This window comes from Corvus moneduloides, chromosome 1 (assembly GCF_009650955.1).
Source record: "Corvus moneduloides isolate bCorMon1 chromosome 1, bCorMon1.pri, whole genome shotgun sequence".
Classification (NCBI taxonomy): Eukaryota; Metazoa; Chordata; class Aves; order Passeriformes; family Corvidae; genus Corvus; species Corvus moneduloides.
The window spans coordinates 111,225,630-111,248,778 of NC_045476.1; the positions used below are offsets into that span (position 1 = coordinate 111,225,630).

General features: G+C 40.7%; 1 protein-coding gene across 13 annotated transcripts in view; it reads right to left on the reverse strand.

The window, feature by feature from the left end:
• The window catches only part of PTPRM (protein tyrosine phosphatase receptor type M), a 453,822-nt gene extending 431,929 nt beyond the window's left edge, over positions 1 to 21,893 (reverse strand). For 10 of the 13 annotated variants that reach the window (XM_032122255.1, XM_032122222.1, XM_032122252.1 and 7 more), the window contains exon 1: positions 21,483 to 21,892. In XM_032122255.1, coding sequence (XP_031978146.1) covers positions 21,483 to 21,555 — 73 coding nt within the window. In that variant the 5' untranslated portion in view covers positions 21,556 to 21,892. Of the gene's footprint in view, positions 1 to 21,482 lie in introns of all 13 variants that reach the window. The other 3 variants (XM_032122245.1, XM_032122231.1, XM_032122179.1) reach the window with 2 other exon arrangements.
• Positions 21,894 to 23,149: the final 1,256 nt, after the last annotated feature.

The following is a 23,149-nucleotide window of genomic DNA, read 5'->3' on the forward strand; positions in this document are numbered from 1 at the left end:
TCCTACAACAAGTAACAATGTGTAGCATTAAAAAGCCACTGTAAAATTAGCCAGAATTTGAAGCTTCAAGCCATAGCAGCTTCTGTTCAAAATGCCCTCCTCCCACCAGCAAGCAGCACTCCACCAAACAGTCACAATTACTACCAGAGCAAGAAGGATGGGATATTAATGCAGAAAAACAGGCTAAATAAAAGTAGTGTGTTGAGTCCTGAGAGTGTCAAATAATGAGACTGTGAATGGAAAAAGAGACTCTAAATTTAGGAGGTTTATTTTGTTTTGGCTTTTTAAATTTTCCTGCTGGCCTGAGTCAAATGTTAGCACTAGGGGAATGTTCATAGATACCTTTTGTGTACACTAACTCCAACATTTACAATTCTGTTGATGCGCAAGTGTAAACTGGTGGTGTTTAACTCCTTATTTTTCTCTTTTTGAACTGACAGTTCTTAAAATTGGCATTTATATGTCCATATGCAAGAACACAAATAATAGCAGCTACATGACTATTGGCAGAGCATGGCACTTAGTCTTTTGCATTTTATCCCCTCATAAGAGGAAATCAGCGTCCTGTTACCTAAACCAGCAGTAACTAAATAAAAAGAACCCCTTTGCAATATTTTAAAGAACTTTAAAAAAATCCCTAAACATTTTAAACAGTGCAAGAATTGCACCTGGAATCTTGACTTTATGGCATTGATTCTACAGAGCCTGTGGAGATTGCCAAAACATGGACAGAAAAAAAGAAAGAAGATAGACACTTATTTTAGTAATTTGTGAAACCTCAGCTATAATATACCAAGTCCTAATTAGAAGTCTGACATGGTAATTAATTTAAACACAGAATAACCTATAACCTTATCACTGTTCAGTGATTACTAGCAAGATGTTTTTACTGTGACTATAAACTCTAGAATTCTCTGAAAACATGAACTTTAATCCCCTGGAAATGACCATCATGTGTCATCTAATTACTTAGCACATTTCTGGCAAGAACAAAATTTATTGCCAAAAGGATAAATAAGGGAAGAGAACAGCAATGGAGACTTAAGTTACATGTGTCTCAAATGAACCAATACCCCCGTGAATAGCAGCATGCCTGGGATCTAAGCATGTCCAGCCAGGCCCGTTTCTCTGTGTCTTTTTTTATTTGTTCTCCAAACAAAGAGAAAGGTTCAGGTTTCTTGGAATTCTCAGGTTCAGGCACTTGGAATTTATGGAACTCCACTGAAATGGCAGCCAACGATACTTAAATGAATTAGGAAACAGAAAAAGTATAGGAAAAAATCTTCAGACATGGTATAATAAACTCTAGTTCTTCTGCATCAGGAAAGCATGTTTGTGCTTGTTGTTCCTTTCCACAAACTCCTCTAGAGGCATCACTCATTCCTCCTTCCACTGCTTTAAAACTCCCCACAGTCTCACACGTACAGAGTAACGACCTTTCTTTCCCTGCCAGTGTTATCTGGGACAAAACTCAGTTACTAATCGGTAATTCTTACCCTCAACTACGAATTGCCCTCCACTGGGATATTTTTTAATACATTTCACTCATTTTATTGGTGCCGTAATTTGTTTTTTGTTTAGTATTGTCCTGTACTTTCTTTCTGCTGAACTTTTTAACTGAAAAAAGCACCTTTGTCAGGGAGAGCTCTAGTATTCCCTGTTATTAAACAAGAATGCTGGTACCTTACAATGAAAACTTCTGCTATGAAAGTAGTTAAGTCTAGGCCTTTAAGCTACATGAATCTGAAAACCAAATTAAAGTATTTTCTGGAGCAACTCTCTTACATAGGTCATCATTTTATTATTTGAAAAAACAAGACAATCAGAAGCAGTCACTGGTACAACCATACCCATTCTGAACAAAATCAGGACAGAAAGCAACATGAGTTTATTTTACTGACACCCTTAAAAAGTATTTGTCAACATTATGGAAAGGTATTAAGAAAGACCTTCCTAACAGATGCACGTCAAACACAGTGCATTCAGAAACCTAAAAGAAAAATCCTTTAACTTCTACCTTTTATATTTTAATATGCGCTGGAATATTTCTTCTTGTACAAAAATGTTACTCTAACTTACTGAAAAATTTTTAGAGATCATATTTTACAAGTTCATTTAATGCAAAGAGGCTGCAGAACCTCCCTCCATCCTTAAAGAACTCAGAACTCAACTGGACAACCTGAGCAACACCTTTGAAATCAGCTCTCTCACTGCTGAACAGACAATCAGCTGGGAAACCCTCAGAGGACTCTTCCTCCTTTAATTGTTCTGTGAATTGAAACCTTCCCAAAAGCAACTGAAAAGACACTGCAGCACATAAATGCAAAGCATTACAACTGATCTCTTGAAAAAATCTGCTGCTTCTGCCGACACGGGATACTGAGTGGGATGGCATTTCTCCAACTCCACATTTACATTTCACAGTCTCTGAAAAGCTGTTAGACCAGCAATATTCATTCTTCAAGGTGGAAAAAACTAGTAAGTGTGAACCAAAGCTGTGTTAGTGCTCCTCCTCTTGGTTTCTAGATCTGCTTCTTGAAGGCAAAATCTGTCAAGAAATACCCAGGGAAAACCCTGACAGCAAGAACCTCATAGCTGAGCCTCATTTGGCACAGACCGGCATCTTCTGGCTCCATCTTCTACCTCCATCTGGTGAGGCTGCCTTTTAAGATTACAAAAGACAGTCAAAACGTAACAAAGACTGAAAGCCACTGTTGCCAAAAGTCAATCATGAGTAAATCTCTCTCTTTTTAGGTCTCTAAATGCTAATTCCTGTAGTGCCAGATTCTACCTGTCACTGCTCAGAAGCAGGTGACGTATGAAGTAGTTATCTACTCACTGCAGTGCTCATCATAATGAGAATATGGCTCATTTACAATTTTTGCCTATTAACTTGTGGTAGTGCACTATTCATATAAACCAATTTGGCATAAACATCAAAGTTGTAATGTATGCATTTTTGTTTCATCTAGTACACTGACTGTTTTTTTCTCTTTTTTTCCTTTTTTTTTGGTAAGGATTCTTCAGCACCTTTAATAAGTGATTTACAGAATGGGCTGCTATACAGCCGTGGCTGGGAGCTGCACTACACCCATCCTTCCAAACAGCATCCAGCCCTGCAGATACAGACAGAAACCATTTCACTAACACACAATTACTGTGTAGGATACAGGCACTAGAAACAAAAGCTTAGAATTTAACTTTTAGAAAATACAAAAGACCAGAAGCAGACATTTTTCACCAGTGACATTTTTACTTTTTGCATTTAGGCAGCAAAAGAAAACTGATTCTTTCTAATACTTTCTGATTTCATAAGCAAGTATTTATTTCCCAATACCATGGGAGATTGCATGCAAACACTATAGGAAAATATTTTAATATGTAAACTATGTTAATGAAGGTATCTCTCAGTTTACTAATGTCATTTTAATTATGAAATGGCTTAATATTATCACTTTTATTTCTAAGGACAGATTTTCCTACTTGAACCTAAGTTCTTAACTTTCCTTTTAAATGACTGCACTCCCTAAGTATGTAAAAATACAACAGAGTTACCCAGGTTTTAGCATACAAGGTCAAACCCACCACATTTTCAAGTGCTGCCCACTGCCTCTGGCAGAAACCATTAACTCGAACTTCAGAAAATAAAATACCCATAATGCATCCAGCTAGTTTTACTGAGTTTTTTGGTGCACTTTAGAGAAACAATCCTGCCATCAACAAGTCTAAACTACTGCAGGTAATACATTTAGGCACTATTAAAAGTTCTGAGTCTTTAACAAGAGCACTCTTAATCAATAAAAATGTCAAAGCCCAATCAGTTTTGCTTCTTTCTTCTCCTTGATCATACAAACTCAGAAACTCCCAATGCTACAAATTACCACTTCTAATCCTTCTCCTATACAGTAGAATCCCTCCTCCTTTACAGGGAAGGTCAAGGTGAAATGCTTGTGCTGCAGAGCTGAAGCCCTGCGGTTCCCTATTTACCAAGCCCTCCAGACAAGAAAACTGGTGCATGTGAGCCAAATCCAAGCAATGCTAATGCATTAATGACTGACATGTGGCAGAGGCACAGACACATAGATGCAGCTTGACATTAATGGAGAGATTTGCCTGTGGTCATGCACATAGGGGGGGGGGCAAAGATAGACCCACCTGCCTCATGTTTTAACCTGAGTATGAAATCAAATGTCAGACAAGATTAATTAGATGCCAGGAGTTTTATTCTTTTCTGTTGATAGAAAAAGCACATTTCCATAATGTGAGGAAGCATTTATGTGGATAGCAAATCAGGTTGACATTGAGAGAAGGTTTACTTTATTGTGAATGCTAGCTGTGTGGTGCTTGTCAGTGCAATTACTTTCTACTCAAGTGGTTTGCTTTTTAACATTTTATTATCTTAACAATAAAAACCCTGGAAGCAATAATTATTTATTATGCTAATTCTTTAGCTTTTTTCTTATTAAGTTCTGCCAGACCATTAAAACTTGCTGTTTTCCAGAAATAAACCTAATTTATTAATATTCAGCCAATTATGGAAAAAAAGAGAGAAGGCAAAAACAATCTCTTTACTGGTAATTAGTTACTAACCAGTCAATTTGTACGCCTATCAGCTTTCCCATAAATTCTATTTTCATTTATTCAATACCCAACATTTCTAACATCATTCTGATCGAAAACAACTTCAAAACACTAAGTCCACTGTAGCATTTTTTATAAATAGTGATTTAAGCAGTCTGAGAGGCAGCAGGGCTTTAGACCACTCTGAAAATGCACTATACTCAAGGACTGCATTTTAATTATGGAAACCTTTTAGAACATCCCTGTTTTATTAACAGTAAGTGAAAGACTATAAACAAGGCTTCAGTATGCACCACTTCTTCTCAATCCTGCCTAAAGCCCTCCAGGGGAAACAGCTTCAATGTGCTTTCATTTCTCCCCCCTAGCATTCTCATCTCTGAATGCCTCTTCTCATCGGCTTTAAAATTCATTTAACATAACAACCACACAGTTATGCTTTTTTTCTTCCCTTTTATTTTTTAATATACAAGTGTTCCCTCCTTTAGGAATAAACACCAAGGCCACAGATCTCAAACTCCCATGGCATAAATGCAATATAGGAGACCATAAGAAATCTACGCAGAAAAGCACTGCAACTAAATGTACCTTGAAAAGCTCTTAGTTTGCAATGCTTTTATAAAGCTTCAGGTCCATGCACAAACTGTCCCTACATTTCACACAGTGACAGTGGTAGTAATCCCTGAAAAACTTCTGGAACTAATTCCCTCGCTCAGAGCTCAGTTCTCTCTGAGCCAGTACAGCACTATCTTCTTCCACGGCAAGGATGCAACGCTCCAAGGTTTGTCAGAGCAGCCCCCCCTGCTTCAATGAACAACATCAACTCCCGTGCTGCCACCGCACAAAAGAGCAGAGCCAGGTTTCTCCACTGCTCCCTGCTTCTGAGATAGCTTTCTCCTGTATCTCCCACTGGGAGATTCTGCCTGTGGCAACAGAAGATTCCCTATTAATATGTAATATATACCATAATTAGCACTGTAAAGCAGGTAGTTATCTCACAACCGTCCTCCCATCCCCTCTCTCATAATCACAAAAGTTTATTTACAGGGGGAAAAAAAGAGAAAGAAAAAAGAACCCCACAAAACTGGTGAAGAATGTCTGATTCTTTTTATTTGTATTTTTTAAAAGTTAAGTTCTAAGATTAAGCTTTTGCTTCTAGCATGTCTCCTACACAGTAAGTGTGAAAGTATGACTGAAATGGTTTCTCTCTGCCTCTTCAGGGCTGGATGCTGTTTGGAAGGATGGGTGTAGTGCAGCTCCTAACCACAGCTGTATAGCAGCTCATTCTCAAAATCACTTATAAAAGGTTCTGAAGAATCCTTACCAAACGGAAAATAAAAAAAAAAATTAAAAAAAAGGTAGCATACTAGATGAAACAAAAATGCATATATATACAACTTTGATGTTTATGTCAACAAACTCCTGGCCTTTTGTACAAAAAGAGCAGGAAGAAAACCACCACAAGAATGCCACTGATGTTCAGTACCACTCATTATCCTAAGGGAGAAAACCAAAATCAAACACACCCCACATATAAATCAATCGGGGCCAGACTACAAATGTTAACAAGACCATTAAACAAAATTAGAGTAGAAAGGCACTCTTCATAAAGTACTTTTTGAGCACAGAGTCTAGAGATGAAGGAATTCACTTGCTTTTCTGAATACATGCACAACATTATCACTTCAGTCCCTCCCAGGACATCAGGTTAGGCCTTTAGGGTTTATAACATTAGTTCAGCCTTTCTAATGAAGTGTGTACCTCAATAACCTGCATTATTCTCTTCTACAGAAGCAGCAGCCTGATTTGGAACAGTCATTGCATTCCTAGCCATGCCTCTGACTAAGCATACAAAAACCTCTGAAGTTCTCTTATTCCCGGATCCCAAAATTATTTCATCTGTAAATCTAAGCCAGTGCAAGTTGCATTTGCTACCAAAAGGCAGACAAGGTCAATTGTGAGTTTCAGCATGATTACCCCTCTTCAGCAGAAATGTAGAATGTAGAGCCCTTGAGTTTTCATCTCCAGACATGGTGTATTTGATTAGGTGAATACTAGATTTTTTTAAACATGTAAAAATTCCCTCAAAAACTCTTCACCTACCAAAATACTTCAAAAACCAAATAAATTTGGGAGCTACACAGAAAGGCCTAAGAAATTCAGACTTCTACAGAACACACCTGAAGACAATTAGCTTTTGGCAATGACTTTTGGCTGCTCTACTCACCATACCATAATAAATAAACACAGTATGTAATTCGAGAGAACCAATGTACATGGAAAAGTCCAGTGCTGAATCCTCTGATTTTCTCTCTCTTAGGACAAACACCGATTTTTTTATTACTATACTCTAAAAAGTATGTTACTAAATGTGATGCAGAAACACTAGATGTAATGCAAGAACAGAAACAGAAAAAGCTCTTTAAAAATATAAGAAGATGTGATACAAGCCATACAGCCTATTAATTTCATTTATTACCCATGCACATCAAATGACATTAATTTACAACAGCAAAAAGCAAAGCCATTAAGTACATACAGAGCTCTGAGAATTTCAGGTGTGAAACAGACCAGTTTGTCACAACAGCTTAGAGTTCTGCTGTGCTTAAAGTGAAGAGAGTAAAACTTCGTAACACTGCACCTCTATCTTGTGTATGCACAAGAAAATGTATGGAGTAGCTGTAAATACTTTCTCTTAAAGAAAATTAATTGCCCTGAGAGCAATATTCCTATATCAAAGGCACCAACAGTTCACAGTCATCCTCCACATCAACATAAAAATTTATTGCAAGTGACGTCAAAATCCAAAGTCACACGTTATTTGTTTATTACTGATTCATTGCTGGAGGCAATCCTCTCCATCCTCAACTGGGCTGCATTAGGAGGCTCACTCCAGGGCAAAGTCAGAGTGGGGAGCACAAACCAACTCTGAAAACAGATAGATTTGAACAGAAGCAGCTGAGGAGCTCATGAAATTTACTGCATAGCTAGTGATAAGGCAAGCATTTTCCATCTCTAGGTGGGTAGCAAGCATCTTCAGAAAAAAATCTAACTTGAGTGACTTCTTTAAGTTAAGAGTTCATCTACCTGAACTATTACAGGAACTAAATCCATTATCCTGTTATACAACTGCAGTCATTACACTGCAGTGTACGAACGATTTAAACTATTCCCACACAGGTGGATCTGCACCCAGTGTGTGTACACAAGATCAGAGTAATCCTTTTCAAGTCCTGATCATGGCCTCACCTCAGCTAAACACGGAATCTTACTGCTTTTGGGTACCTGAGACCCTATTTGGAAGTCTTCAGCTGCTCTTAAAAGTCACTCCACTTTTCCAACTTATGATTCTGTTGATACTGTAGAAGCCAGCAAAAGAAATCAGCTGCAGTCTCAGACCCATGTAGTGCTGAAGAAAAGATGCCAGTAAAACTTGCTCCTGTCATTAAAGAGAGGAGACAGAACCCAACCAGCATTCAGCTTCCCAAAGCTCTGTGATCTAATTCTATACAAAAGGCTTAATAAGGTTTAGGCTCATAATACAATTAGTAATTTAGCTCACAAATTAGACTATCTATTAACACTCCAGCAGAGACATCAGCCATATGAGGATTAAGGAATCTGCTGCTCTCAATATGGGAGTGAAAACTTGAATGCTTTAATAGACCACTTCAGCTTCTGCTAATGCAACATAAATCGCGTTGTACAGGATGATGTGAGCATGGCCAGCAGCCTGCTCATATATTGAACTTTCATCAGTAGGAACCACAATAAAAATTTGCACAGTAAGTACAGAGTGGGAACTTTTGAGCTCATTTTAAAGCATAATTTTAACAAGGAAAAATAGGTACTGGTAGTGTGAAATACACTGCATATGCATTAGAAGTGCACATAGAAACAAGGGCCAAAATTAACATGTCAGCATGGACAAACCCAGGTCAACCCAAGGTATGGACAGTATATTATACAATATTTAACTGCAATATTTGAATAAAGAAGTGACCCTCTTCCAAATCTTTGCAAACCACATTTATTCTGTATCTATTAAGAAGGGAAGCAGACATCGGAAATGAAAGATTCTTCGCCATCTTTTCCCACAAACAGTCCCCAAAAGATTTTTAAAACGAGCTGATATCTCTAGCATGGTATTTAATGGCACATTGCTCACACAGAAAAATATTCCAGGTGAATTTTCAAAGGTAGGCTAAAAAACCACTCTACTTATTATAAGAAACTAAAATTTCAGTTGCTGTGTTTGAAAAGTGCTGTTCCAATTTCCAGAAAACTATATGTGTAACTACATTTCTACAAAATGCCAATATTGGTGTGTTCATGCTGACTTGCGTTAACATCTGATTTATCTGCAATTATTGTGTCAACAGGAGCTTTTTGTAATTACTTTGACAGTATGCCCAAAAGTGACTGTACTCATCCTGAGGATTTGAGCTTGCGTTTGTATAATTAGGGCCAGTATTGTTAATTCTTTTTAGCTTGAACAAACAAAAAATCTTCATCAGTTTACTTCACACTCTAGTAGAAACCATTCACACCCAAATAATATTATGAACAATGTCCATCTGGTCTGAAATCTAGATCTGGCCGCTGTGTCTCATTCCCCACCAGCACTGCCTGCTGTTGCTATCAAGTGTTCAGTGTGACTGCACTCAGTGCAAAGCAAGACTTAAAACTTCACTTGCTCACAGTACTTATGTATAAGCACATGCTTTGCTGTCACATGTGTTAGCACATGCATGGGACCATTTTGGTCTTATCTGCCTCAAGGAAAAATAAAAAAGGCAAAACGCCTAACATGTTATGCATGATACTCAGGCAGTCAGGAATTGTATCCCCAAGCTTCTGCCATAGATGCCCAGAGGCTCTGCAGCCTTCTGAAAACATGCACATAGTTCTCCAAACTGTAAGGGCAAAAGTGCCCCACAGCAACACAGAAAATCCACATCAGAGCTACCATCCTGCAGGCTCAGCTCTCTCCCCAACTCAGTCATTGCTGTCCAAAGGATGGAGGTGGCCGAGGAAGGCACAAATTATTCAAGAAGAGGAGAAGAGAAAGTTGCACAGAGACCTCATAGCAGCTTTCCGGTATGGAGCCTACAAGGATGCCAGAGAGGGACACTTCATCAGGAAGTGTAGCGACAGGACAAGGGGAAATGGCTTCAAACTGAGAGTTTATGTAGATTAGATATTAGGAAAAACTTCTTTACTGTGTGGCTGGTGAGGCACTTGAGGTTGCTCAGATAAGCTGCAGATGCCCCAACCCTGGCAGTGTTGAAGGTCAGGTTGGACAGGGGTTTGAGCAACCTGATGTAGTGGGAGGTGTCCCCGCCCATGACAAGAGGGTCAAAACTAGATGATCTTTACGGCCCCTTCCAACCCAAACCATTCTATGATTCTATTTGTGGAATACAGTGATGAGGAGCCGGCATGAACAGAGAAAAGGAGGTGGAGAGAGCTCTGGAGGTGGCAGGTTAGCAATGTATTCTTAAAGGTGGTCTGGTGGTAAACAGCTTTGTTAAATATGTATTATATTTCCTGTGGAACACATTGTACTAAAGCACAATTTTAGAACTGAGAGCAGGTAAGAACCCTCCCTCTTCCTCTGCACAAAGTTCCACAGTACACAGCTCTGGAAGATCTCTATGATTGCTCAATTCTTTCTTTTATTGCTAGACCACTGGGCAGAGTCAAAGCACTGAAATTACAGGAATGGGGCTGCTTATGAATGTCACGTATTTTCTCAAAGCCAGTTTCAAGCATACAGATCCCATTTCTTTGCAGTTCTGCTCCCAAAGGTCTAGAAATACACATCCTCTAATCCTGGTGTACAAGCAAGAATTAATTTTTCACTGCTACAAATCTAGCGTGACACTCTGCAATTTGTGAAGACTTCAACAGACTGAGTTCTGGAAATGTGAGATTTCTCACTCACAGCCAGTGAATGGTTCCCAAACTGCCATTTGCAAAGCTGTGATCCACCCACAATGAGCATTAATTTGAAGCAAACAAGCATGCCAGATACTACTTGACTGAAGGAGATGTACTGTGGAACAATTCATGAAACCACAAGTTCATTTTGAATTGAATGTAATTCAAAAATATGGACAGCTCTTATCATGGTCCTGGGGTTTGGGCTACACATCAGAACCTGGCTCCATATTTTGCAAGGGACTCAACAGAACTGACAGGCAAGCAGGAACTTTAAAAATGCAAGCTTCCATGTGGCACCCTAAACTGCAACCCAGTGCATGTAACCAAAACCTCTGAAGTACCATCTGACTGATGCCAGAATGACTCCACAGCTGCTGCTTTCCATTTCCATTTGTCACCAAGTCATTACAGGTATCTTCCAAAATAAAAATTTAGACCTCCAAAGGCTGTATCTGTTTCTCTGTAGAAATCAGAGAAAAAATTTCAAATGCAGCAGACAATGCATGCACTGTTTACATTCCCTAATTCCCCTTGAGTTGACCTTGGCCATTTAGCTAGATAAAGCCCAGACAGTCTTTACCTGAAATTCTCAGTCTGAACATATGCTTCACCCCTTCTCCAAGTCAGAATTAATATCTGCTCTTCAGCACTCCAACTCCATTATATGACAGAGGAAGGTACAGGTGAATAAGGCTGAAGTTCGCAGTCAGCAATCATCTGCCAGTGAATCAACCCACAGGCACTACGGTATGTTTGTCTACGACTGAAAACAGAACAGAACTATCTGAGGAAAATTATTTTTAAGGGGTTATTTCCGCATCATTTTCCTACATATATACCTTATGCTATGTACTGGGCTACGACCTCATAAACATTTTAAGGTTTTTTATGTTCACACCTTTCTGTGGCCATGGAAAGTTTTTGGGTAACAAGGGTAACATTTAACTGCCCAAAATTCAGGATGCAAAGAAATACCTGATTCTAGTCTAAAAACTTTCCGAAGAGCAATTTTACATGTAAGGATCCAGCTCTGAAGTTTCTACAAGACTCATTTAAAAACCCCAATCCGTGCCTGCCGGTGGTGCATGGCTGCTGCAGAAGTCAGGGGTTTTACTTGCCAAGAGAGTATTTCAACTTGTCTTGGGCTCCTGGGCCCTATGCAATTTCAATGCATATTTGCTCTAAAGGGTATGTGCTTGTCTCAAAGACTCTTAAATAAATAAAACAAACCCCAGTGTTTTCCAAATCCACAAATGAAAGTGCTACACTAATTCACATAAATCCCTTACTAGCCTAGATTTATGGAGGCAATTCTAACAACAATTCTTGAAGTAAAAATAAATAAAACACACCTCATGAACTTTATACATGCTCTTCAATCCATTGTGCTTTGCTGTCGCTATAAACAGCAAGTACTAATGCTGGGCAACACACAGGCTTCCATTTCACATTTTCACCCTCTAAGGTTTTAAATAGATATTAACTTCAGTTGGTTTCCCAACAAAAAGTCTGTGATGCTCACAGGCCTAACACCAAAAGGTTTCTTTCCTATTTAGAAAGTTGCTGAGCTAGGACAGAGTCAAGATGACATCTCTCAGACACGGTAAAGAGGGCATCAGCTGCACAGTGCCTCAAAATTATTACTGGCACAACAATTTATCTTACATAACTGAGAAATTACTTCAGTATCAAGCTATCTCTGCAGAAGTTCAAAACAGCTTAAGTGATGTGTTACATAAAGTGCTTATATTAAAGTGTTGAATGTAGTGCTTTGTAAAATAATCTTCATCCACTCTGCAGAATGCAGAAAAGGTAACATTAAAGGAAAAAGGCTATAGCCATTTCCAGTCATTAACATAAGAACTACCCCACTGATAACTATGGTTCCTGGAAATGTCCATAACTGCCTCTATCTCCTAAACATGTGACAGTATTTAACCATGTTTTTGAGTTTTCAGGGAAAACTGAAGTTAGAGGCGGTGACAAGCGGCTGCTGTACATTTTCTCTAAATTTGTTTCGGGGTTCTGAGCTGTCACCTTCCATTTTTTAAAATTTTTTGTAAATGGAAATTTAGCAGATTTCTCAACCATGGAGGAAAAAAAAGACGAAATTCCAACTAGTCTGGCTATGAAGATCCTCACCCATGTCACAGTCAAACGCCAGAGCACAGAGTTAAATCCGGATCTCCCACACCTATGTGGGAGTTCTGATCACTAAGCAACTATTACAACAGGAGTTTAAAAAAAAAAAAAAATAAATAAAAATATCTATCTATCTATATATATATCTTCTTCATGCTGTGCTCCAGGGGCATAGTTCACATTAGGCTATGTCATCCCAATGTGGAACCAGAAAAATCTCCAGGCTCAGAAAGTTCCACTGAGAGAAAATAGCTTCTTGGTTTTATGACATATCTTAAAACACTTAAGTAAAAAAGATGCATTACACTAAAGAAACACTATTAACTTCCAAAATAATCATCAGAACAGTGCTGTTCCTGAATTATACTGATTGACAGAAAAATCACAGCAATTACAAAATGCTATATATAGTACTAAGAGGTGTGCAAACAGTGTCAAACACCTTGAAACAAACAGATTTTCTTGCATGTTTCTGCCATGCCTTTGAGCACACTCTGAGCAAGCTATTGTTAGGAAACCCTGGACTTCTCACAGTAATTTTATTTACTAGAAGGATGGAGGAGGGAAGAAGCAACAACGAAATTTTTCAAACAAGACAAATATCCGAATCACATAAGAAGAAAGAGCAACTTATACTAAGCAGCTACAAAGAAAACAGTTATGTCAGTTATGGTGCCTCACACAGTTCACTGAGATGGGAATTGACTTTCATGTTTGTTTTCAACTGTTCACTGAACTGTTTATTAAAACAGTAAAAAGACATGAAGGTAAAAATAGCAGAAGTGAGACAAACACAAGTTTCTACGGAGGTAGAGGACAATGCGAATCCCTTCAGGAAACCTCTGCCTCTCCTTGAGATATAACCGGGTAATACACTTTTTCTCAGCACTGGAGATCCTTTTTTCAGAAACTATGAGAAACTCTACCCTCAGAAACTATATGGACTTTTAGCAAAACTTTAAGATGTGCATGTAGATGACCATTTTTTGGTCACAAACTACTGTATCAGCAATAGCAGAAAGCCTAAGCATCAGCCCCCAAATAAGGAATTATCTGGCCATAATGGGAAAAAAAAAAATACAACCCCCCTGCCACTACCTCTGCTTCCAGTACACCATGAAAAATGCAAAGGTCTGCTAATGGATAAAAACTCATCAACTTTAAGACACAGACAGACAAACTAGCACACAGATTACAGGCATATACACACACAAGTATATAAGTGCACATATCATGGGTGGAAATTATTTACTCAGTCTAATGTATATTCACCCGGAAAAAAAAATGTGAAGAGCCACTCTATTAATTTGTCTGTAACAACAACTCCATCAAGCAAACCTTACTGGTCCACTATTTATTCACCTAAAGTACACAGAAACTGCTGTAATATCCTCCTCAATCTTATGTTTGAATCTTATCAGCACAAATAAACAGTTCTTTCACCTAATGAGCCTACATTTATGTGCTACAGAAACAAAACAAAGGGCCACTGACAAAAGTATTCTATCTACTACATTTATTTATAGATAGTCTAAACCATATTTAATTTTAGAGTTCAGGATAAAAGATGTGACAGGATTCAAAATAATAAAGCAGGATCTTTCTGAAAACTTCCCCAAAATAACCATGCCTTAAACATTAAAAAAACCCAAACAACAAAACAGCAAACAAGCAAAAAATCCCCCCCAAATATGTGTGGTGGGAAAAAAAAAATCTGCTCTCCTACAGGCATGTGATGCTCTATTTCATTCTCCTACAAGACGAAGAACTGAAGTGATGAAAGAGGTAATTAGCCGTTAGTTATTCCAGAGCAAAACCACATTTCTAGTGATTAACAAAAAAATGCTGTAAGAGATATTTATAATAGCTTAACAGTGAAGAAGATTAAAAAGACAAAAAAATGGGGGAGCAATAAAAAAGCTAATCTACCCCTCAAAAAACCCCACTGTAACCAAAAATTATTGTTCTAAATGAGGGCAGATGACACATGGAGGGTGGGGAGGGAAAAAACAAACAAATTCATAAGCAAAATGTTGGGTTTACACCATTTCACAGAAAAAAAATAAAGATTCATTAACATCATTACATTTAATCATATGCGTAAAGATAACTATTGCTATGTAAAGTTGTCAGAAGACGTATTTGAGCCTTGAATACATTATTAAAAACAAATGTGTTGAAAACGAAGATAATAAAAAATAAGAAAATGTGAATAATTATAAATTCACTTTTGTTTTCCACAAGTAATTTAGCTGCCATTTAGACCTCAGATTATTTTTTTTTACATCTTTTCTAGTAACATTCATCTCCCATTCTTCCAGCAAATGTTATACTTTCCTTCCTACCTTCCCCCCCAAAACACACTAAGTGTCACCTGTTTTCAGAACTCCTTCCTGCTAATATTGCCCTGGTTTTGTCTGAACAACTGTGGTCATTACTTTTTTCTCTTATCGTTGTTTGTTATGTGCCAAAGGGTCACTGTTGAGTCAGACACTTCTGGCTGAGACACTTCATTCCTATTCTCTGCAGATACTGAGCATGGGTATGTCCTAGAGGAATAAATACACCTTAATTTTTATTGTTATTCCTCTAAGAAATCTGGGCACAAAAACGTCTTTCCTTCATTTTGAAAGCATATATGGCACCTTACCCGCTATACCTCCTCATAGCATTAATGGAAGCCACGTGGCTTAAAAACCAACACAACCCCTCCTTCTGCCAAAAGGAGAACAGAAATCCACTGACAGCAACATCATCTCCATTGATAATTATTTTGAACGGATCGGAAAGATTCTTAATAGGTTGTGAGGAGACGTACTCACACAAAACTTAAGGTTGTATCTTAACCATCTTGACTGATCCTTAAAGCAAAACTTACCAGATTTCTGCAGCAATAATTCTTGCACTTAAAACATTAGGAAAGTACTGACAATTTCTTTGAGGTTTCGTGCATTTTATTATGTATTTTTGTCATATTAGAGTATTCATTTGTCTTTCTTTTGAATACTAACACTGATACTGAAATCAGCCTTTTTACAAGTAATTAAAAGTTCATTTGTATTGTAATCAAATTGATGCAAACAAGCCACTAATGGATTAAAATTCTCTAGGTCACAAAATTCCATCATCTATTTTCACACCTCCCCAGATCCAAACACATCTACATTCTCACAAAGCCCAGCTTACATACAGCCCTTTCTCTTTCTATGCTTAGAAAAATGGACTTAGAGATGCAGCTACACCTAGTGATCAGCAGCAGATCACAGCAGGCAAAACTCTGGAAGACATTACAAAATTCAGAAAGAAGTATCTGAATACATTTGGGTGAACAGACTGACATAGGAAAATTTATTGCTACTTTTTTTTTTCCCCTAAATGTATGACCATGTGCTCCAAATTGGTTTTGGTGTCTTTAGCACGTAACATTACACATCAAAAATAACAGAACTGGAAGTTACCAACAAAATCAAATGAAATTAAATGAAATAAGAAGAAGATTCTCAATTTTTCCTACAGAAAATGAGTATGTAATTCAGCTGCATTCACACATTAACAAACCATTTCTTCCTGGGAAAATTTTCAAAACTACTACTTCTTTACACAAGAGTCTTAATTGTGAGCTGAAAGGTTCATAATTGCATGTCATTTCCTGGGGAAACATCTTCAGAACTTAGTGATATAGCATAGAAATAAGTGTTTGACAGTGATACTAACAAGCTTTAAACACCAGAGATATCCCTCCCAAAAAGCATTTCCTTCAGCATAAAGTTGCAACACATGAAATACAGGATCAGTTCACAGATCCTGACCCTACAACATCACTGGACTTTGTTCCATCAAGTCTACACTTACTATCTTCCCTCCAACGATGCAAACTGAAGGGATTGTTTCAGCAGGAATGTGTAAAACTGACCCGGCCACCAGCAACTCGTCTGTTTGACATTTTCACTGACTGTCGTGGGATGTGGGTGAGCGCACATGAGAAATAAACCATCCCCACACGTCTCCAGGTCAGACTCAAATGATATTAGTGAGGTGGAGTTCAGAAGCTTGCTCACTCTACCCTGTTTTGTGATTTGCCTGGGGATTCGGTCTCTCTAGCTGTCAATCTAGCAACTTCTGTGAGCACTAAATATATTACTATTTCATACATTATATGTGCTTTTATTGTTTCAGGACACTGTGATTTGTTTTCCTCATGAATTCTGACGACTGCTAAATCATGAGACCAAATAAACACCATAGCAGTTTTTTCACCCAGTGTTATTACATCCTTGCAATATTTTGTAGAATTTATTTTTAATTTCTGATGACATTTCATTACTATCTTTTGAAACCAGAACAGCAAAATGAAGTAAAAAACCCCCAAAACAAAAAACATACCCACCATATAGTTTCTTTTTTGATGAATTGTGCCACTTCCAAAGCCTTGACTCATTTTTACCTGAAGCATTCTAAAGAACATTCCAGTTTACATGGGAACACAAATTTTATTTCATTTTTGTAACTGTAAAAAGTTTTTTAAAAAAAACCAACATCACACTTAGAAGCTGATTTTTCAAAATGCTTCCATTAATTTGCTGGAGTATTTTAAATATGAATAGTCTTAGATGTAAACCAGAAATCAAGTCATTCACCTATTCACCTAACAGCTGTAATAGCAGCAGCAAAAATCTCTTTAACAGTGGGAAGTTTGATTTGAGAATCTTCCCCCACAGCTCTCACTGTTTAGTGAGGCCAAGTCCATGCTATGACCTATAGCTGGAATCATTTTGTAGATGAGCTGACAACTGCACCAGACACTAACAAAGCTGCATTTTCACTACCATATGTTACTTCCCTTAGAAGATGCAGGAATACAGACTTGATGGATGTGTGGAGAGAAAAAAAAGCAGGTGGAATAAACAGTGCAAACAAAAGCAGAATTTGCTAAAGTGAGATATAACTACAATTGGAGCCCTTTGTTGCTATTGTCATCAGAATAGCTATTACAGACTTTCAAACAGAGATCCTGAATAGTCTGAGAAATCTCTTTAAACACAGTTAATTATATCAGAAACTTCTTATTTTCTAGACATTGCTAGGAGCTTCATTTCAGCTAGGAGAGGACCTATGAAGACTTAACCTATATTCTTTCTTTTTCTCTGCAGTCACCAAACATCAACATGATCACAGTAAGCTTCAACTTCAGCATGTCAAACTTCTTCCTTACATCTCTTTTCTGGAAAATATGATCCTCCTTTTTAAAGTGCCTACACCCAAAAATGAGCAGATTAATCTAAGACACAACATCTATTCAGAATGCAAGGTTTTGCATTTTTAATCCATGAAATAGCTTGAGAATTACTATTTTTTACGTAAAGCCTTTACTGCTGACTAGGACAAGTAATTTTCAAGTTTTGTACAGCACTTTTCCTCCTTTTCTTCTCTTCGTAATTGCCACTAGTCCTGGTTTATTACGAACAGCCTTTTACAAGCACTTTTAGTCAGTCTGTCCATCCCTCTCACCGCAGTAAGACTCATTCCTGCTCAGAGAAAAACTAAAACTTTTTAAACCAGTGCCATAAGAAGAGTATTAACATACAACCCTGGTGCTTTTCACAGCAAGAGAGAACACAGCAGACTAATAAGAGCCCTCCCTCTGTAAGAGTCAGCTTGTAACCAAGAAGCACCAATTTCAGAATTCAGGCTGTGTGCACATTTACATCTACCTGAACACGAATGCCTTCATAAAAACACAGTTTCCAAGTTCTATTGTACATTTCCTTGCTTTCAGTTTCAGCTCCCCGCTTTTGTATTTGACAGAACTCATCCCATCCAGACCCTTCAGGTTACGTGAGATCAAACATTTAAGTTTACAATGTCCCTTCTAACTTCACACATCTCTATGTTTGACCTAAACCCCTTATAGGAGCGAATTGCTTTCCCTAGCGTGAATAACCTACCAAGGAGGTGGAAGAAGGAACACGGTGGAGGCAAGTGGCATTTTCTATGATTGAACACCACTTTTCAGGGACTTCTGTAATATTATCATTCAGCCTTCACATGAGACCAACTTAATAACATTTTGCTAAAATTATAAACAACGCCAGCTAAATTAGGTGTGCTACAGTTTCTAAGAAAGAAACTACGAAATAGTAAAAAAACCCAAACCCAAAACTAATCTTGCAGAAAGAGCCCAGCTACTTTCAAAAACTTAGGATAAGCAGCCCTGTCCATTTAAGACAATGTTTTCAGTAACCTCTCTTGGAATTCAAATTCTTGAGATCATTTACTTCTTGAACTGATGAATCTAGAATTTAAAAATCTTTAGTTAAGGACTCAGAGAAAATCTCATTGTTATTAACTGTAAAGCTGCTTTCAAAAGATTACTTGAAAGCTCCCAGGCCTTAGAAAGCCAAGACCTGATATTTCAGTAAGATTATTTTCTAAATAAGAAACTCAAATAAGACAATAGCTGAATGTAACATTAGAACAAATCTTTGTGAAAGGAATCAGTCAGTTTAGAAAAGGGCAAAAATAAAAATGGGACTATAAATGCCAAGGCTCTTAACTCACACACTGCTACTCTGCTTAGAGGTGTGGAGTTGGCTTTGTTTCTTTTCTTCTTTGTTTGTTTTTAAACTTTTCACAGGTTAGTCATATAACTCCCATCTGCAATAAAGGACAGCTATTACAAAAGATAACTACCCAACTCAAGGATGGATTTTTCTGTCATTTAATTGCTATAATGCTAATGCATCAAGGTTTCAACAAAAGAAACAGCAAGTTTTCCCCCCAGCCAAAAATGACACCCAGGCACAAGTTTCATATGGTAAAGCACAAAAATGGAAATACCATCAATTTTGTTCCAAGTGCTGAGAATCAATACTAAAAGGAAAAAAACCCTGTACATGCATCTTCACAAATAATCTTTACTTTCAATATTTAACATACATGTACATATGCAGACATGGGGAGAAGACAGGGCAGATTCCGCATCCCATGCCATCCTTTGCAACCTCAGTGAAGTGTGTGAATAGCAGCCTCCGTTACTGAGTACTTCAGGAGGTGTGGAATTGCACCCTTGGAGTAACTGCATGCACAAGTCATTGGTGAATTGTCTGAGGTTTATAGCACCGTTCTCCCCACAGTGTGTGTCAGGTAAATGAATACAATGGATACAAATCAAACAGTAATGTGGGATTGTTCTTCAGCAACACGAACAGCACTTCAATGCTGGCCCCAGTACAGTATCAGCACATTGCATGCACAAGCCATTTAAATATCCAGAAGGGTCGCCCCAGCTTAACTTTAAACAAGAAGTAAGACAGTTCACATAGGTCAGCAATGAGTTACAGATTTGTCTTATTAAAGCAAGTGCTCCCATTGAAGTCTGGACGCTAGACTTCCAACATTAATGAGTTGTAGAGCTAATATTAATTGAGTCCAGTTTCATAATTCGCTGCAGAGTACAGTTTCCTTCTAATAGGAGTGTTTGAAAAATATTTCATCATTGTTACATATCACCTTGGAATAAAACATTTTTCTACTCGGAGATCTTCTGCCTCATCTGCAGTAAAAATGCTCTCAAGAAGCTAGGGGAAATGCAGCTACGTATACAAGAGGTCCCTGGAACCAAATATAAAACCAGAATTTTTAATCTTTTTTAAGAAGTTTTAAACCAGACCACCAATTTCTAGCCATAAACTTGGTTTAGCTACAGTGCTGCATAGAAGCAACATGTAATGTGCAAAATATAAACTATTTTGTTGCAGCCTGAGCAACAAGGAGCCAGAAGTATTGCTTCCCACCAGATCAAAGCAAACTTCGCACGAGCTGAAGACCAGATGTCTTCAATTTAACGTGCTTTCAGTTGCACTAACTTCATGTTAGGAACAAAACAAACCAAAAAAAATCCTGAAGTTACTCTTTGCAGCGGAGCACGCAGAACTATTTCACAATCCAAATTTCTGCCTAAAATTACGGGTTTGTCCAACATACAAATAGGACGGGGGTGCAAGCAGGGGACTCGAGACCAAGATAACCATCTGCAGGTCTGGGGCTTCGGAGAACAGAGGAAAGCTGCCGCTGATGGGGCACTTGGCCGGGCTCCTCTTGGCTGTGAACGCCGGCACCCATCAGCCGAGGGCAGCTTCTGCTCTGCCCTCTCAGGTGCCGCTCGGGGGGCTGCAGGGAGCGCGGGGCGGGGGCTTTCCCTTCGGCTCTGCCGGCGTCTCACAGCCGCACCTCCGAGCAGCGCCGAGGGCGGGGAGCGGCGGGGGCCAGCGCCCAGGCACCGGCGGGCGGGCAGAGCCGCGGGGCCCCGCCGGCCCCTCTGGGGAGCACCGCAAGCCCTCCTTCTTCCCCCGTCGCCAGCCGTGGCGGCGGGCGGAGCGCCGGGGACCGGCTCACCTCGCCCCTCCGCCCCCCGTGCCGGGGCAGCGGGAAACTTTCGGGAAGTCAGCGGCGGAAAAACGCCGGAGCGAGCCCGAGTCCCGCCCGTCCCTCCAGCCCTGCCCTAGGGCTGCCCGAGCCCCGCCAGCCTCTCGACCTTCCATCGGGATCAGGGGCGCCAGCCGAGCGGCATCCCGACACCGCTACCTCCTCGGGACACTTTTTCCACCCCATCTACGCAGCGGTTCCGAAGTGTCAGACCCGTCAGGGGGATGGGGAGCAAAAAAAAAAAAAAAAAAAAAAAAAAAAAGATACAGAAGAAAACAAAAACCCAAACCAAACCCCCACCACCTCCGAAGTGCCCGCGCTTCCCCCTGCCCCTCCGCCGCCCGGCCCCCGGGAAGGCTGCCCGGCCCCGGGCTGGCGAGCCGGCTCCTTACCTGTGAACGTCTGCGCTCCCGCTGCCAGCAGAAGTCCGGCCAAAGTAACCAGGCAAGTTCCAACTTTCCCCATATTTCCAGCCCTTCCTGCTCCGGATCCAGCAAAGTGCCAAAGTATTTGCCAAAGTAGGAGGCGCCCCTCTCGCCCCCCTCCAGTCCGGGGGAGCAGGCGAGGAGGGGGCAGCCGGACTCCCGCTCTTGGTGCCCCGCGGGCTGTTCCCCCTTCCTCTCCCTCTCCCTGCAGTTAAGAGCAGGGAAGAGGCTGTGAAGTGGCCGGCGGCCGCCCGCCCGTCTGCCTTCCTCCGGCCGCGCGGCTGCCCCGGGGGCCGTGCGGGTACCGCTCGCCTCCCCCGGTGCCCGAGGGGACACCCTTAATCCCAGAGCCTCCTCGGCCGGCGCCGCTGCTAGTCCCGGCTCAGCTCGGCTCCCTGACTGACTCGCGGTCCCCCCCGGCGGGCGGGCGGGCTGAAGGGAGCGCGGAAAGTCACGCCCAGCCGCCGGCGCCGCCGCTCTCCCCCGCTAGAGGGCGAGGCGGCCGGGCCCCGCCGCCGACAGCAGCTCGGGGGCGACCGCCGCCTGTGGGGGCGAAGCGCTCGCGTCTCCTTCCCGCCCCGCTGCCCCGAGGGCGGCTCTGCTTGCTAAGGAGGTGGTGGCTTTGTGCCGGGGAGGACGATGTCGAAAGCTCGTGGACAAAGTGGGGGGAAGTGAAGAAGGAACCGAAAAAAAAAAAATCTCAGCTAGGCGTCTCGGTAACTTTGCCGCGGGCCAGCCCCGGCCAGAGCCGCCGGCGCTGAAGTTGCGGCCGCCGTGGGTCGCGGCCCCGCAGGAACGAGCAGCTCGGCCCCGGGTGTGAGAGATCTCGCCCCCGCCCCGCCGCTCTGGCGCTGCTCCGAGCACTGGGACAGGGAAGGGGAAGCGCAGGAGAGGCGGAGAGCGCCGGCTTTCCATAAGCGCTTCGGTTGGTTTGTACGGGCGGTCTGGAGTCTGTCGGAAGAACTAACTGGAGGCCACCGCTCAGCCGTCCGCGGGAACCGCAAGCGTGAGAGCCCTGCCCGCACAGAGAGCGGCTGATACCGAGAGGGAATTAAGATGTGAATAGGTTCTCCTGGCTGGCGAGGAGCGGCACTGTCTTGTACATTAATTGCTTCGCATTCGCGTGGTGCTCATAAAACTTAATCTCCTTGCTTAGCCCTCGGTAAGAGCCACCCTTCACCCCTCCGGAGCGTTTCGGAAAGGGATATCTGGAGAGCACCCAAGCCGGCCCCCGGTTCAAGACACGGGCGCAGCTCTTACTCCTGCGAGTGAAGGGTAACGTCAGGAATTAGCAGGGTTGGAGAGGGAATAGTGGAAATAGAATCACATTAAAATGGCAGTTATCTCTCATCATTTGCAGCGCGTGACTTCTGGCATTTATCTCCGCGTCACGTATGAAATACAGCTGCTTGACAGCCGTCTTCCCACTGGGGCTTTGGCTCCTGGTGTCCATGGCACTGCAAGGATGCGTTTGTTGGTTTTAAAACAGTTTTAAAACTAAAGTGGAGTTCTAGAGGTGGAAATATTTTTGTTGGCCCTCGCTTTCAACGAAAGCTTTTTCTTTCAAGTGCAACTGTGGCCAAATTTAATGCCTTGCTTTTTCCCTGTGGGTTATTAAAACGATAAAAGCAAGA